Source organism: Notolepis coatsorum, assembly GCF_963971535.1.
Source record: "Notolepis coatsorum genome assembly, chromosome: 5".
Lineage (NCBI taxonomy): Eukaryota > Metazoa > Chordata > Actinopteri > Aulopiformes > Paralepididae > Notolepis > Notolepis coatsorum.
The window spans coordinates 146,014,504-146,029,247 of record NC_140169.1 but is presented as its reverse complement, the minus strand read 5'-3'; the positions used below and the strand labels follow the sequence as shown (position 1 = coordinate 146,029,247).

The following is a 14,744-nucleotide window of genomic DNA, read 5'->3' as shown; positions in this document are numbered from 1 at the left end:
GCGGCCGCGGGTTTTATATCTCGAGTAGGTGATTGAGATATATAGAGACGACCTGTAGCTCTTTTCAATATCTTATATCACATTATATATAGGTTGTATACACTATTATATACTGCAGGTATACTATACTGTAATGCAGTGGTCACCAACCCGTCGATCGCGATCGACTGGTCGATCTTTGAGACTTTCCCTGTAGATATTTCCCTGAAAAAAAAATATATATATATATATTTTTTTTAGATCTTTCCCTGAGAGTCCACATTACAGTTCTACTTTTGTTTTGATGTGAAAAGTGATGCTGCATAAGATGACTGCACTTAGCACCAGTGATGCCACAGATTACTTGTAAAAGTAATCCGATTACTGATTACTGATTACTCCTTTAAAAAGTAATCTTAGTTACTTTACTGATTACTTGATTATTATTACTTTGAAAGTAACTAGGTTACGAAGTCGTCGTCCCTGCTGCTGCCACAACATAAGAATGACAAAAAAAATTTAGTAAAATGTACTCAGTTTGAGTAAAATGTACTAATAGGGCAGGTAGGCCTATCTTGCTATCTATAGATCTATAGATTTCACGAAAAGATAAATGGTCAATAACACCACATGTAGGCTGATATGTAGCCTACCTTTGAGGCCTGCCCCATTCAGATATGGTTCTACGTTATTATTATTTATTATTGTGTGAATGAATGAATGAATGAATGAATGAATGAATGAATGAATGAAAACTTTATTTAACAGATTGCAGAATGGGTACAATACAGTACGGCTCAATACACACAATTGTTAAGGGGATGCAGACCAGAGAATGACGTTTGTCTTGTTTCCATCAGGGTCCCCCATTTTCAATTCATATAGACATTTATGACATACACAACATACATGACATTTATGGCATAGGGACATATAGGTATTTAGTACTGATACATTTGTGACATAAGCGGTATTCAAATATACAGTACTGTTACCCCTAGATCATGACAGAGTATATACATATGATGGGGAGGGGACTGTACATTAGGAGGGGGTGGGTGGGTGGGAGGGAAATATATACGGCGGGGAGGGAATATATATACTGCAGTGTTGTCAGTGTGCTACTGACAACCTACATACTGCAGTATGGTGTAACTAATGTTCCATGTTCATGAATTATAGTGCAATGCAAAAGATGTTTAACTCAAAGGTGGAACATACTGTTTGGCTGGTGGTGCAGCTCCGAGTCCTGTAGAAGTCGACGGTCGTGCTGTGCTGTATATTCCATATGCGGTAGACAGTATTTTGTTTCCTCCGCAAAGTGAATGTTTTTTTCACCCGGCTTAACAAACGTTAAGTAGACTAGTGAACTTCCAGTGCAAGAAAGCGTTACGAATACGAGCGCGAGCTTCTCCCTGCTAGCGCGCAGTTTAGGTCAGCCTGAAAATAACAATAACAGCCGCGCCCACCAGCATGGCTCAACACGCCAGGTTGCGTGCTGTGACGTCACTCCCCAATACAAGGAAAAGCTTTCCAAACATATATTTGACTGTCGAAAACGAAAGAAAATACTGCATTCCGCCTGCATTATGATGAGATAGTAACAAAATAGTAACGCTGCAGCCACTTGGACAAGTAACTGCAATCAGATTACTGGCTTGTAAAGATTAACGCGTTAGATTACTATTTTCGGGGAAAAGTAATCAGATTACAATAACGCGTTACTAAGTAACGCGTTAGTGGCATCACTGCTTAGCACTGACTGAGAAAGTACATATTACAGTTCTACTTTGACAAACATATTACAATTAGCATTTTATAATGTTAATAATATGAGAGTCCACATTACAGTTCTACTTTTGTTTTGATGTGAAAAGTGATGTAGATCTTGCCTTCACCAAAAAAAATAAAAGTGATCTTTGGCTTAAAAAGGTTGGTGACCACTGCTGTAATGTGGGGGGGGGGGGGGGAGGAGGAGTTGACTTAAGGGTGTGGCTGTACCTTGGTTCTGTTGGATTTGTTTGGAAGTAAAGTTCAGAGACTCGATACTCCTTCTGCTTGTCTCATTCATTGTGATTTCCACAATATCACGTTATATACATGCCATATAACACTAATGTATGAATCATCATATTTATCCATGAATACTGTATCATATTATAAATAATAAGCTGTATACCAACTATGGGGTGCTCTTTGCCATGTATGTGTGTATGGATATGTATGTATATATATATATGTGTATATACAGAGCAATTCTATAAACATCATGTAGTCATACATGCATGTATGAATATTGGTAGATGTGTATGTGTGTAGACATGTGCAGGTATATGTGTGTAGTAATGCATGTATGTAAATGTAAAACATTGGCGATTTATGGAATGACCATTGTTATGTGTCCAATATCCGAAATAAAAATGAAATGAACTGAACTGAACTGAACTGAACTGAATTGAACACTTGAAAGTATCTGAGGTAAATCAAATGTATTCCTGGTTGAATGTATGTTTTGCTGAAAGAACTGGAGTCCAATTGAGTCATTGTTGGATTAATTTGTAACACACCCTATGTATAGCCATTGTAATTTAATATCATTGGAAAATCTATTTCTGTCAATAAATAATTTATATATTTTTTTTTACTTGCTGTATTCTTTATGTATATGTTATGTCCACACGAGCAGGACAGGACTAATGCATTTGAGTACGGTTTAGAACAAGAGCATGACAAATTGTGAGCATGAACAAGAGAGATCGAGAAAGATAGGAAAGAAAGTTCAGATTCAGATTCAGATCAGATTCAAATTCTTCTCAGTCCTCAGAATAAACCGAGTCGCATAGATGTGTGGCAACAAGGGGATTGGGTTTCTTCATTGAGTGTTTATCCTTATCACTAGAGAGGGCACAAGTATCTTGTGTTTTATTGTAATAAAAGTTCTACCCACGATGAATTGAAAATGGGGGACCCTGATGTAAACAAGACGCAAGTCTTTCTCTGGTCTGCATCCCCTTAACAATTGTGTGTATTGAGCCGTACTGTATTGTACCCATTCTGCAATCTGTTAAATAAAGTTTTCATTAATTCATTCATTCATCATTTTCATTCATTCATCAGCCCTCCGGTCCGCCACCAGCAGGGGGCAACAATGCAAAAAAAGATTCCTAGGTTTCACTAGTAGCACGTGTCAAAATACTGCAAAGACTTTTGGGTATTGTCGTTCGTCCGGTTACTCTTTTGTAAGCTAGTAGTACTTGCCCTCCTCCTCATGTCCGTAGCGGTGATTATAGCCGCTGTTGTCGGCGGCGGAGTCCTGCTCATCATGCGCCGCTGGTTCCCGCGGCAGAAAGCCGCGCAGCTCCTCCGCTACCCCGCCGACACGATGCGGGGGAAGACCGTCGTGGTGACTGGGGCCAACTGCGGGATAGGGAAGGCCCTGGCCGGCGAGCTGCTCGGACTGCAGGCCCGGGTGATCATGGCCTGCAGGGACCGGCGGAGCGCCGAGGAGGCGGCGCTGGAGATCCAGAAGGACCACCACGGAGAGGGAGAGGTGGTCGTCAAGCACCTGGACCTCGCGTCACTCAGATCAGTGCGGAGTTTCTGTGAGGACATGATTAAGGTACGTTATTGTTGGTTGGATCCTCCCGGAACTAAATCCGTTTTACATTGATTGATTGATTGAACATGTTATTAACTTGATTGCAGAATGGGTACAATAGGGAACGGCTCAATACACACAATTGTTAAGGGGATGCAGACCAGAGAAAGACTTTCGTCTTGTTTACATCAGGGTCCCCCCATTTTCAATTCACCATAGTCCCATTCACATTCACAACAACTCTGAGGCAAGTGTCAATGTTACGTCAAATGTATATACTCTCTTTTCTGGACTCGTCTTGTATCACAAACAGTACTGTATTTGCAAATCTGGTATGTCATAAATGTATAGATGTAGCAGTACTGTCTATCTGTATGTCATATATGTCCTGATGAATTGAAATGGGGGACCCTGATGTAAACCAGACGAAAGTCTTTCTCTGGTCTGCTACCCTTAACAATTGTGTTGAGCTGTACTGTATTGTACCCAATTCTGCAATCTGTTAATAGAGTTTTCAATCAATCAATTCAATTCAATCAATCAAGTGACCTTTATTTATAGACCACATTGCATACACTCACTCAGAGCCAGAGGCAATTCAAAATGCTTTACATAAAAATAGATAGTGAATGCCTGCCTGCCAGTGCTGCCACCAATGTCACCTGCGACTGCGAGAATGACTGATCTAGGTCGTTCTAGTCGTCATTGTAAAGTACAGTACAAAGGCAGGCTTTGTCATCTCACCTCATCCAGGCTGCGGTCACTGGAGCTGGGCTGGCCACGGTGCTGCTGATTACATTTACTAACTTCATTTGATAGATGTTGAACTTCTGTCAGTACAGCTCAACCTATTGATTGATTGATTGAAAAGTTTATTAACAGATTGCAGAATGGGTACAGTACAGTACAGCTCAATACACACAATTGTTAAGGGGATGCAGACCAGAGAAAGACTTTCGTCTTGTTTACATCAGGGTCCCCCATTTTCAATTCATCATATGACACACACACGACATACAGATAGACAGTACTGCTACTACATCTATACATTTATGACATACCAGATTTGCAACCTACACCTGGTAGACGGGTCAACCTACACCTGGTAGACGGGTCAACCTACACCTGATATAGACCGCTACACCCACACCAGGTAGACGGCTTTAATCACTTTAATAACCACCATGTAGGAAACGGGGTCGACTAATTGTGTTTTTTTTCACTTTACTATTTACTTTTGTATTTCTGGCTCATTGGTTAATTTAAATCCTACTATTTTGTCCACTTCATATATCATGTTGTTGTGCTGTTTCTTTTATTTGATTATTGTAAGCAGTGTTTTTTACTTAACCTTGTATTTATCATTTTTTATTTATTTATTTGTTTTATTCCCCCCCCCCTTCTTATGATTAAAATGTTTAAGTTGAGGTGAGGTTTTAATAACATAAGCCCTGACGGGTGTCTTACCTCACTTGCAAATCCACTTTATAAATATCATATTTGTATTATGTATTTATTTCATAATATGTGCGAATAAAATAAAAATCTAAATCAAAATTGACAGATGGGGTTTTTAAATCAAATGTGACTCGTAATCCGTTTGTGCCTAATTTAGGAGGAATCCAAGATCGACGTGCTCATCAACAACGCCGGCGTCTACCAGTGTCCGTACGCCAAGACGGAGGAGGGCTTCGAGATGCAGCTGGGCGTCAATCACCTGGGCCACTTCCTCCTCACCCACCTCCTATTGGACCTCCTGAAGAGCTCCGCCCCCAGCCGCGTGGTGGTGGTCTCCTCCAAGCTCTACAAGTACGGCCAGATCAACTTCCAGGACCTGAACAGCGAGGAGAGCGACTACAACAAGGCCTCCTGCTACAGCCAGAGCAAGCTGGCCAACCTGCTGTTCGCCCGCGAGCTGGCGGGCCGCCTGGAGGGCACGGGGGTCACGGTCAACGCCCTCACCCCAGGCATCGTGAGGACCCGGCTGGGCAGGCACGTCCACGTCCCCCTGCTGGCCAGGCCCCTGTTCTACCTGGTGTCACGGGCCTTCTTCAAGAGCCCGCTGGAGGGGGCCCAGACGCCCCTGTACCTGGCCTGCTCCCCAGAGGTGGAGGGCGTGTCGGGGAAGTGCTTCGCCAACTGCGCGGAGGAGGAACTGTTGGCCCAGGCCACGGACGACCAGGCGGCCGGGCGACTGTGGGCGCTGAGTGAGACGATGGTGGGGCTCGCCGGCGCCGCGCGGTGAACGAGAGCAGCAGCGGCCCCTCTTTATCGTTTTCTTTTTCAAATAAACTCTTTTTGATTATTAAGACTGTGTGAATGAAGTCAAGTCAGGGATGATGGAGGAGGATGATGTCACGGATGAATCGGAATCCAGTGTGTGAGTGTGATGATGTGAGAATGCACTATAGGTTGTGGTGAGTGAGGTTATCTTTCATGTGCCTGTTTAAAATGATGATTCGTTGACCGACTTGATTGATTGAGTGACTTTAGTGATTTGCGTGATTTGCACTTTTGGAATATTAAATATTCGGGGCTCCCTGTTGGAATCCTAGATAGCGCTGGCTGCCCTGTACTTTTCTTAATCGGTGTTCTTATTTATTAGGCTCATATCAAAATTAACTGAAAGGAATTCGGGCTTCCTCGTGGAAATCATCAAAGGGAAATAGGTTTTAACTTTTGACATTTACTCTTTATTGGGTGGCTCGAAAGAAAAGCAGAATAGTAGCTAGTTGAGCAGCTGCATGCTGCGGTCAGGTGTACTGCAGCATGGAGACTGATAAGAGGAAGGAGCAGGAGGGTAAGATGGTTGCTACTTGGTTTCCTCTGTTGAAGTGTTTCATGTGTAAATGTACTCTGCTGCGTCTGGATCCATGAGAACAATAAACGCTAAAATAAAGGTCACTTTTTAGGGAAAGAACTGTTGTGGTTCTTGTATAGTTTAGAAATAGCATAAGGATATCGAGTAAAAACTGTATATTGTATAGTAGTGTACATAGGACCCAGTGCCTTAATTCGTAGCCAACATTGTATTGCACGAATATAATGCATCTTGAAAAGCCGACGTCGGGGTTCAGCGTCATGTCCGTCTGTCGGGTCCCCTCCTCTGGACGGATGTCATCTGTCGGGTCCCCTCCTCTGGATGGATGTGATCTGTCGGGTCCCCTCCTCTGGATGGATGTGATCTGTCGGGTCCCCTCCTCTGGACGGATGTTATCTGTCGGGTCCCCTCCTCTGGACGGATGTGATCTGTCGGGTCCCCTCCTCTGGATGGATGTGATCTGTCGGGTCCCCTCCTCTGGATGGATGTGATCTGTCGGGTCCCCTCCTCTGGATGGATGTGATCTGTCGGATCCCCTCCTCTGGATGGATGTGATCTGTCGGGTCCCCTCCTCTGGACGGATGTGATCTCCAAGTGAAGTCCCTTCTCAACCCGCAGCCTGATCTCACTTAAAATAATTTAAATAAAGTACTAATTGACCACACAGGGAAAAGAAGGTATATTGTACATTATGTTGTAGCCATATAAGTAGTATATGTGTGTATTTGATCGAAGATGTACAAATGTGTACTACATATTACAAATAAGTACATATATTACTTATTACAATTTGTTTACGCTTTTAACGTTTTCAGAAAAGGTTTGCGTTGCCCTGCTGGGGGGCGAGCCCAGGGCGCCCACATGAGAGGCGAGTGCCTTTTACCTCAAGACTACAGAGACATAGTTACCTTAATTAAACTAACCATAACCATCAAACCCTAACTTCATATCCATAACCGTTAAATGCTGAAAAACAACCATAATCATGTATGTGTAATCGGTGTTAATCGGTAATGCTGTGTTTGTATCGGGGTGGATGGATGGTGTGGTCTAGTGGCGAGAGCAACTCACCCGTGACCACAATGGTCGTTGGTTCAACGGTCACTACTACTACTACTACTTATACAAAATGTAAATATATGACTTATACGAGGGCGGCTGATTGGCGCAGTGGGCAAGGCGCTCGCCTCTAACGCAGGAGACACTGGGTTCGAGCCCAGCTCTCGGCATTGCTGCCGGCTGGCCGGTTGTTCATACTAACGCAATTGGCAAGTGTTAAGAGGGTGGGAAAGCCGGTGGGTGGGGATTTTACGTTGTGGACAGCGACTCCTACAGGTCGGTTTGGTGACGGGGGCAGCGTCAGACCTCCCACGCGTTACTCCTCGCCACTGAGAGCTGCTGCGGTGAAAAGATGCGACAGGCTGCCTCCTCGTGTACCGGAGGGGACACGTGATGCAAGGCTTCTGTCCTCACTACAACCGACCTGTGGGAGGCATAGTCTAGCAACGTTCAAGACCGGGGAGGGAAGAATTGGATATATACGAAAATTGGGATGGGAGAAAAATAGAAAATGGGGAGAAAAAGTGGATAAAAAATATATGACTTATACGACACATAAATATATGACTTATACAAAATGTAAATATATGACTTATACAACACAAATATATGACTTATACAAAACGTAAATTACTTATACAAAATGCAAATATATGACGTACAAAATGTAAATATATTACTTATATATATATATATGACTTATACAACATGTGACAACATATGACTTATGGCTATAACATACATTATGTGCCTTTTTTTCCCTGTGGTCGATTAGTACTTTATTTACATTTTCTGATGAGCCAACCCGACAACAAGAGCAAGTTGGAACTGTGGCTATAATTTCAATAGGGCCTTTTCCACCGCAGACATTTTGACTCGTCATAGATGGGTAACAGGCTTATTTATGCAGCATCCAAATAAATGCTATGCATCCTGAGATATTACACAAATACACAGTGACTGAAAACTGCCACACAATTAACCAGCATGCTGCATTTATGAGCATCTAAGATGTGCTAACAATGCTACATGCTAAGTATAGTACTTGCACAGAACAATTTGAACACACTAAATCCAATCCACGCAGAAGCTTGCACATCTACAGTATGTGTAAGTTGTTGTCTATAGCTGTGATTGGTGAATTTCATGATTTCTAATGGCTAGCCATCAACACTGAGGAAGGAACATAATTGTTCCGAAACATGTTTGTTTCAGGCTGCCATTAAATAACCAAAATCTGTGAGTGCTGGTCCAAGCGTATTGCTTTCTTTTTCTATGATTTCTAACTCGCACAGTATCAGTGAGGAGAATTCTATCACACTACTCCCTGGACAAGCACTTTCTGTGTGTCTTCTCACAACAGAACCAGAGGCTGTATGTATGTAAGTTGCAGAAATATTTGTCTGCAAAACCATTTTCAAAATAAATGTTATAGAAGACGAGTCATGTCAACGTACAAATATTAAAGAACAAATACAATGGAAATTGTGGTTTTCAATCTCGGTGCATTGTTTTACAGATTGAAGTTACGCAAAATGCTATACTGTAGCTGTGAGTATTGTGGAAATATGACTAAATCCCTTTGAGAAACCATCCTCTTGGTTGTTGTCATATCAAAAGATTTGAGATAGCCAACCTGGAAAAGAGTTCATCATCTACTCTCAGCGACCCTGATTCACCCATCAGTGGTAGTTTTCAGTAGTCATAATTTACTCCACAAACAAGTAATGAAACTACTTTGCTACAATTTAGTTAATTTCACTGGTTCAAAAACATCCACAGTGACCGTGACAATTTATGTATCACCTGCTAGCACAGGTTAGCCAATGTCAATCTCCCATAGCAACCAATCACACTGGTCCCATGGATTTGTTAACATTTGAATGCTTCATGAATTATGATACTAACCTGACATCCCCTGTCACTGAACAGAAGTCTACGCCCCCTCAATATTCCGCAGTTGAGTTGGCTGTTGAGTTGACTCTGATTTTGCCTCCTTGCAGCATACTCTCATTGACTCAAAACTGCTATTGAATGGTAGCAAAACAAAGGCAATGGTATTTGCTCCACTGCCTCTCCCCCCTCTATTTTCACCCTTGATGGTTGTTCTATTAGGTTCTATACATTATTGAAAGGTACAAATACCTTGGCATCTGGCTGGACAAGAATCTAGATTTTAAACATATTGATGCTTTAATAAAAAAAACGTACAATTCACAGTTGCTTTTTTCTTTAACGTTAAATCATGCTTTTCCCCCGCCTCCCGTAAACAGGTGGTTATGGCCCTTTATTTTTTTGTCACAACTAGAATATGGCGACATCGTTTATTGATTTGCTTGTCCCACTGCCTTAGCCAAACTCGATCCTCTTTATCATGCCGCTCTGAGATTTATCTCCAACTCACCTTATAGGACACATCACAGTACACTCTATTCACTAATTGGTTGGACTTCACTGGCTGCTACACGCAGGTTGCAGCACTGGTATGTTTTATAATAAGGCTGTTCTTGGAAAACCTTCCACGGTACATCAGTTCCAAGCTTGAATTAATAAAATAAAACTCGCTCAACCTCAGATCCAGCACCTGGTTGTGCTTTAAAACACCGCCCGGGTGGACTGAGGCATGTAAAAGAAACTTGTTTTATTTTGGTCCTTGGGCCTGGAATGACCTCAGACACGTCTCAAATCGACCTCTCTCTCTCCGATCTCATTGTATTGTTTTAAACAGAAAATATCAGAAATCCTTTCCACCTGCTGCTCCTGCTTTGATGTTGAATAACAAATGTTGGTTTGATTGCTATTGTTTTATTGTGCTAGTATTCTTTAAACCGAATTAGACTTTTCCTTTAAAATATCGGTTGTATGCCATGTGTATTGTGTCTTGTTATGTATGTTTTGTCATAATTTGCGCTCGCCTTCTTGGCCAGAGCACCCTTGAAAAAGAGACCTCGGTCTCAATGGGCTTTTATTTTCCGGTTAAATAAAGGTTTGATGATGTACAACATTAACATACCATAATACGCTTTTTTCTGACTGAATTAATATCTATTGTACTGGTTCTTTGAACATCTAGAATGATCCTATAGAGTAAAAAAAATAAAAATAAATTGATATCTAAGGGGGATATCAGGGGGCGGACAGTGGCTCAGGAGGTAGAGCGGTTGTCTGGTAATCGGAAGGTTTCTGGTTGGATTCCCACTCCTCCCGGGCAGCGTGTGTAAAGTGTCCTCGAGCGAGACACTAAACCCCTAATTGCTCCCGATGAGCAGGTCGGCACCTTGCGTGGTCGGTGTGTGAATGTCTGAGTGAGTGGGTGAATGTGAGGCGTGAGTTGTAAAGCGCTTTGGATTAGGGATGCTCGATATTGGCTTTTTTACCGATATACCGATATTGTCCAACTCTTAATTTCCGATACCGATATATGCAGGGTTTACCCCCCCAAAAAACTGAATAATTTCAGGTAATTAACATTACATATGTCTTGTTGTGGAATTAACATAACATTATGCATACTTTTGACAATAAATAAAATCAGAATTTGTTCTTACTTGCTTGCCTGGGTAAATAAAGGTTATAGAAATGTAAAAAAAAAAATAAAAAAATGTGAAAACTGATACAGATATTTTCAGATATCACATTTTAATGCCAATATCGGCCGATAATATCGGACATCCCTACTTTGGATATAAAGTGATATACATTATGCAGTCCATGATTTAGGTAAGGGAACATAATGTTATTCAATGATGTCATATGATTGTATTTTACTCACTTTGAGCACTCATATAATATCTCATAACTCATAAAACGAGAAAAGAGCAGCTTTTGTAGAAGTACAACCTAAAGTCAGTTTTAGTGGAATACCCCTTTAAGCATAGTACAGTAATAGGCCTGGGGATCTGATACCTCGTCAATGAGCGCACACACTCACACCTAATGGACCCATCTTAAACCACGCCCTCTTATCACTACGGACTGTGAAGCTCTGTACCCCCCCCCCCATGCTGCTTTGACACATGAATTCCCTCAAGGGGATTAATAAAGGATCATCTTATCTCGATTAGATTAGATTCAAATGTATTGTCATCATACAGCACAAGTACAGTATAAGGAAGAGATGTTTGGCATCCAACCAGAGTGCAAATGTAACAGTAAAGTGCAATAGTAATATACAATGTATACAGGTGATTAACCTGGATATAAAATATATAAATTAGTGCCCATCGCACGTGTGAAGCAGCCGTTGTGATTGGAGGATCAAGAAAAGAGGGCGGGGTTTGAGACAGGTCGATCTCGAGTCCACTCACACCTACAACTGAAGACACGTGGAGCCAGTCGTGGAGCAGCGAATGCATCGTTTGTGCTTTTATTAGGTGAACAAAACAACAGAAATATAGAAACATGCGTCGTCGTCGTCGTCGTCGTCGTCATAGAAACAGGGTTGCAGTGGCTTGGTGGGGTCGTTGGGCATCCGGGTTCTGAGGTAGAGTGGGACGGGAAAGCCTTTCCGTGAGAAGAACACAGAGCAAAAAGAATAACATGGACCGGTAAGACAAAAGTTTAACATCTCAAAAAGCTCCATCGATAACGAAATAGTACATCCATCAGCTGATTTTAACCATTTTAAATTCAACCCAAAAAAAGGGGGGGGTGAATATTTGAATATAATCTTTTCAGACAAGTCACTGGTTTGTTTCTGCAACCCCCCCCCCCCCCCCCATCCCATGTTACAGTCCAGCAGTCTCAGCCTATGATTGAAAAGGAGAATGACTGAGTGTGGTGTAGACGGGCATCTGTCTCCATTAAAAATACTTCTCCCGTACTTCCCTCGCCTTGCGGTCGCTTGGCAGTTGCGCCGCTCATCTAAACCTATGTACACGTTGTAATCTTCCTCCAGCAGGGATTGCATTTATTCGATTGTTTCGCGGACAATTATCTTATCAACGGCTAAATACAAAATATATCACTCGATTCTCATAGTTATTATTATAAGTATATATATTCATACATTTGAACGGTAACTTTCAATACATGTACGTTCTTACAAACTTGGTTGTTGAGCTTCGGTCAAGCCTCCCTCTCCTATCGTCTCAATTATGTCGTTCCCCCACATTCAGTAGTAAAAACGAATAGCTTCCGTTGCCATACAGTCAAAAGCCAGAGAGCAATCAGCAAGAGATTCATGCTTGTCAGTGTGACACTGTGTGTGAGAGATTCTAAATGCATTTCCCGGCACCTGGCTGTTACTGAAGCCATAAAAACATCCAGCTGATCTCGCTGGACGCGAACCGGGGACCTCGCGCGTCTCACAATAAAACCCTGCGTTTCGACGAAAAACACCCCGCTGGTCGTGGGGAAACGTGTCTCTCAGTTCAGCAGCGTTCCGTACAGCTGGGCCTTGGTCAGACTGTCCTTCCGGGTCAGTCCCAGAGAGCTGGAGGTCTGGTGGTACGGAGGAGGAGGAGGAGGAGGCGGCGGAGGATGAAGGAGGGCCTGTTGTTGTTGACCCCCCTGCCGCTGCTGCTGGGGCGAGCCGTGCTGCATCTCCGCCTGGTAGTGCTGCAGCTCCGTCGCCATCTCCAGGGACTCCACGGAGCTGCCGGGGCTGACGTCCGCGTACCCCTTGTTGTCCTCCTGGCCCCCGCCGCCGCCCCCTGCAGCCGCCACGCTGCCCTCCCTGTCCTTGGAGCTCCCCGAGTGGTAGAGGCTGTGCTCCGACTCCTGGCTGTCCTCCTTGGCGGCCCGGTACAGGTGGTGCGCCTGCTGGCCGTGGTGCGCCCCGCGCAGGCCGCCCGGGGGGCTGCCCTCGGGGCTGGGGCTGCGGCTGGTGGTGGCCCCCCACGCCGTGTCCACCACGCCGCCCCCCATCCCGGCGTGGTGGTGGTGGTAGTAGTCGGCGGCGCCCTCCTGGAAGCTGCTGTAGAGCGGCCCCAGCCGGATCTTGGCCGGGTGGACGGAGAAGTGCTGCTCCGAGCTGCAGCTGTAGGGCGACGCGCGGCCGGGGCTGCCGCCGCTGCTGCCGCGGTGGTGGTGGTGGTGGTAGGAGTGGTGGGGGGCGCCGCTCAGGTCCTCCGCGCTCAGCTGCCTCCACCGGCCGATCAGCTCCTCCTCCTCCTCCTCCTCCTCGGGGGCCAGCGTGCTGCCGCGGCGGCTGTCCTCCCCGTAGGCCACGCTGGGCGAGGAGGAGGGCGGCAGCGGCTCGTAGGGCTCGCTGAAGCAGGAGGACGACATGGTGCGGCTGCCGCACACCGGGGAGCCGCCGCCGTCCTGGTGGTGGTGGTGGCGGGTCGGCTCCGCCATCGGCGGGAGGAAGGGGTGCACGTCGGCGAAGCCCCCCAACCCCGCGGGAGGACTGTCCCCCCTCTCCCAGGAGGACGAGTCGCTCTTCCTCCGCTCGTAGTCCCCGGCGTCCCTCCACTCCTCCATGTACAGCGAGTGGGGGTGGTGGGGGGAGGAGACGGTGCTGCTGGGGGGGCCGCCACCGCCGCCGTCGCCCTTGTCCTCCTCCGACCCGCCGCTGAAGCTGGAGTAGGAGCTGGAGCCCCCGCCCCCCGTGGTGCCGTGGAGGGCGGCACTGCTCTGGAACTGGGCCTGGAACAACTGCTCCTCCTGGTGGGAGAAGCCCGGCGCCGCCACCAGCACCAGGGGGCCCCCCCCCGCCGCCGAGCCCTCCTCCTCTTCCTCCTCCGGGTTGCTGTCCTCCGTGGAGACCTGGGGCCCGTAGAGCAGCTGCGTCCGCTGGGGGCCGTGGTGGTGGAGGTGGGGGGGGTGGAGGTCCATGCTGGGCCGGCGCTCGCGGTGCCGCTCGTCGGGGGGGGGGCAGTACAGCGCCGTGTCGCTGCTGTACAGGTCGGACCTGAAATATTGTTGTGATAAAACATAAATCGATTCAAATCTAGACTTAAAAAAAAATCTATTTTCGAAGGGAAGAAGAGCTTTAATTGCATATTAATAAAAAATATATATACATATGATACTGTATTGTACATTATGTCATATTACATTATATAATCATATTATAATTAATTTGTATATTATATTAAACTATATTTACACTATATATACTATTATATTATGGTACTATATTATATTGTATATATCATGTACTATATATCTCATATCACATTATATATGTGTTGTATACACTATTATGTACTATATATAGTATTATATACTGCAGGTATACTATACTGTAATGTGTACTATATGTGTGTACTGTAATGTGTACTATATGTATGTACAAAAAAATTTAAATAAAATAAACCTAAGTCTTCAAGCCTAGTGCTT

General features: G+C 44.6%; 2 protein-coding genes across 2 annotated transcripts in view; one reads left to right on the top strand and one right to left on the bottom strand.

Moving 5' to 3' along the window:
- The first annotated feature begins 3,234 nt into the window (after nt 1-3,234).
- On the top strand, nt 3,235-6,501 carry rdh14b (retinol dehydrogenase 14b). The gene is made up of 2 exons (XM_084313846.1): nt 3,235-3,598; nt 5,193-6,501. Exons 1-2 carry the CDS (start codon nt 3,248-3,250, stop codon nt 5,820-5,822), a joined length of 981 nt encoding a protein of 326 aa, XP_084169972.1. The 5' UTR covers nt 3,235-3,247; the 3' UTR covers nt 5,823-6,501.
- Nucleotides 6,502-12,824: 6,323 nt separating this feature from the next.
- Nucleotides 12,825-14,744, bottom strand: part of LOC311229011 (uncharacterized protein) — a gene marked incomplete at its 3' end in the record, with an annotated part of 29,250 nt that continues 27,330 nt past the window's right edge. Inside the window, exon 7 of the mRNA XM_084315005.1 lies at nt 12,825-14,313. Coding sequence (XP_084171131.1) covers nt 12,825-14,313 — 1,489 coding nt within the window. The remainder of the gene's footprint in view (nt 14,314-14,744) is intronic.

Coding starts and splice junctions, on each gene's coding strand:
- rdh14b (XM_084313846.1), top strand. CDS start 3,248: ATGTCCGTAGCGGTGATTATAGCCGCTGTTGTCGGCGGCGGAGTCCTG. Junction 3,599..5,192: donor TCTGTGAGGACATGATTAAG/GTACGTTATTGT, acceptor TGCCTAATTTAG/GAGGAATCCAAGATCGACGT.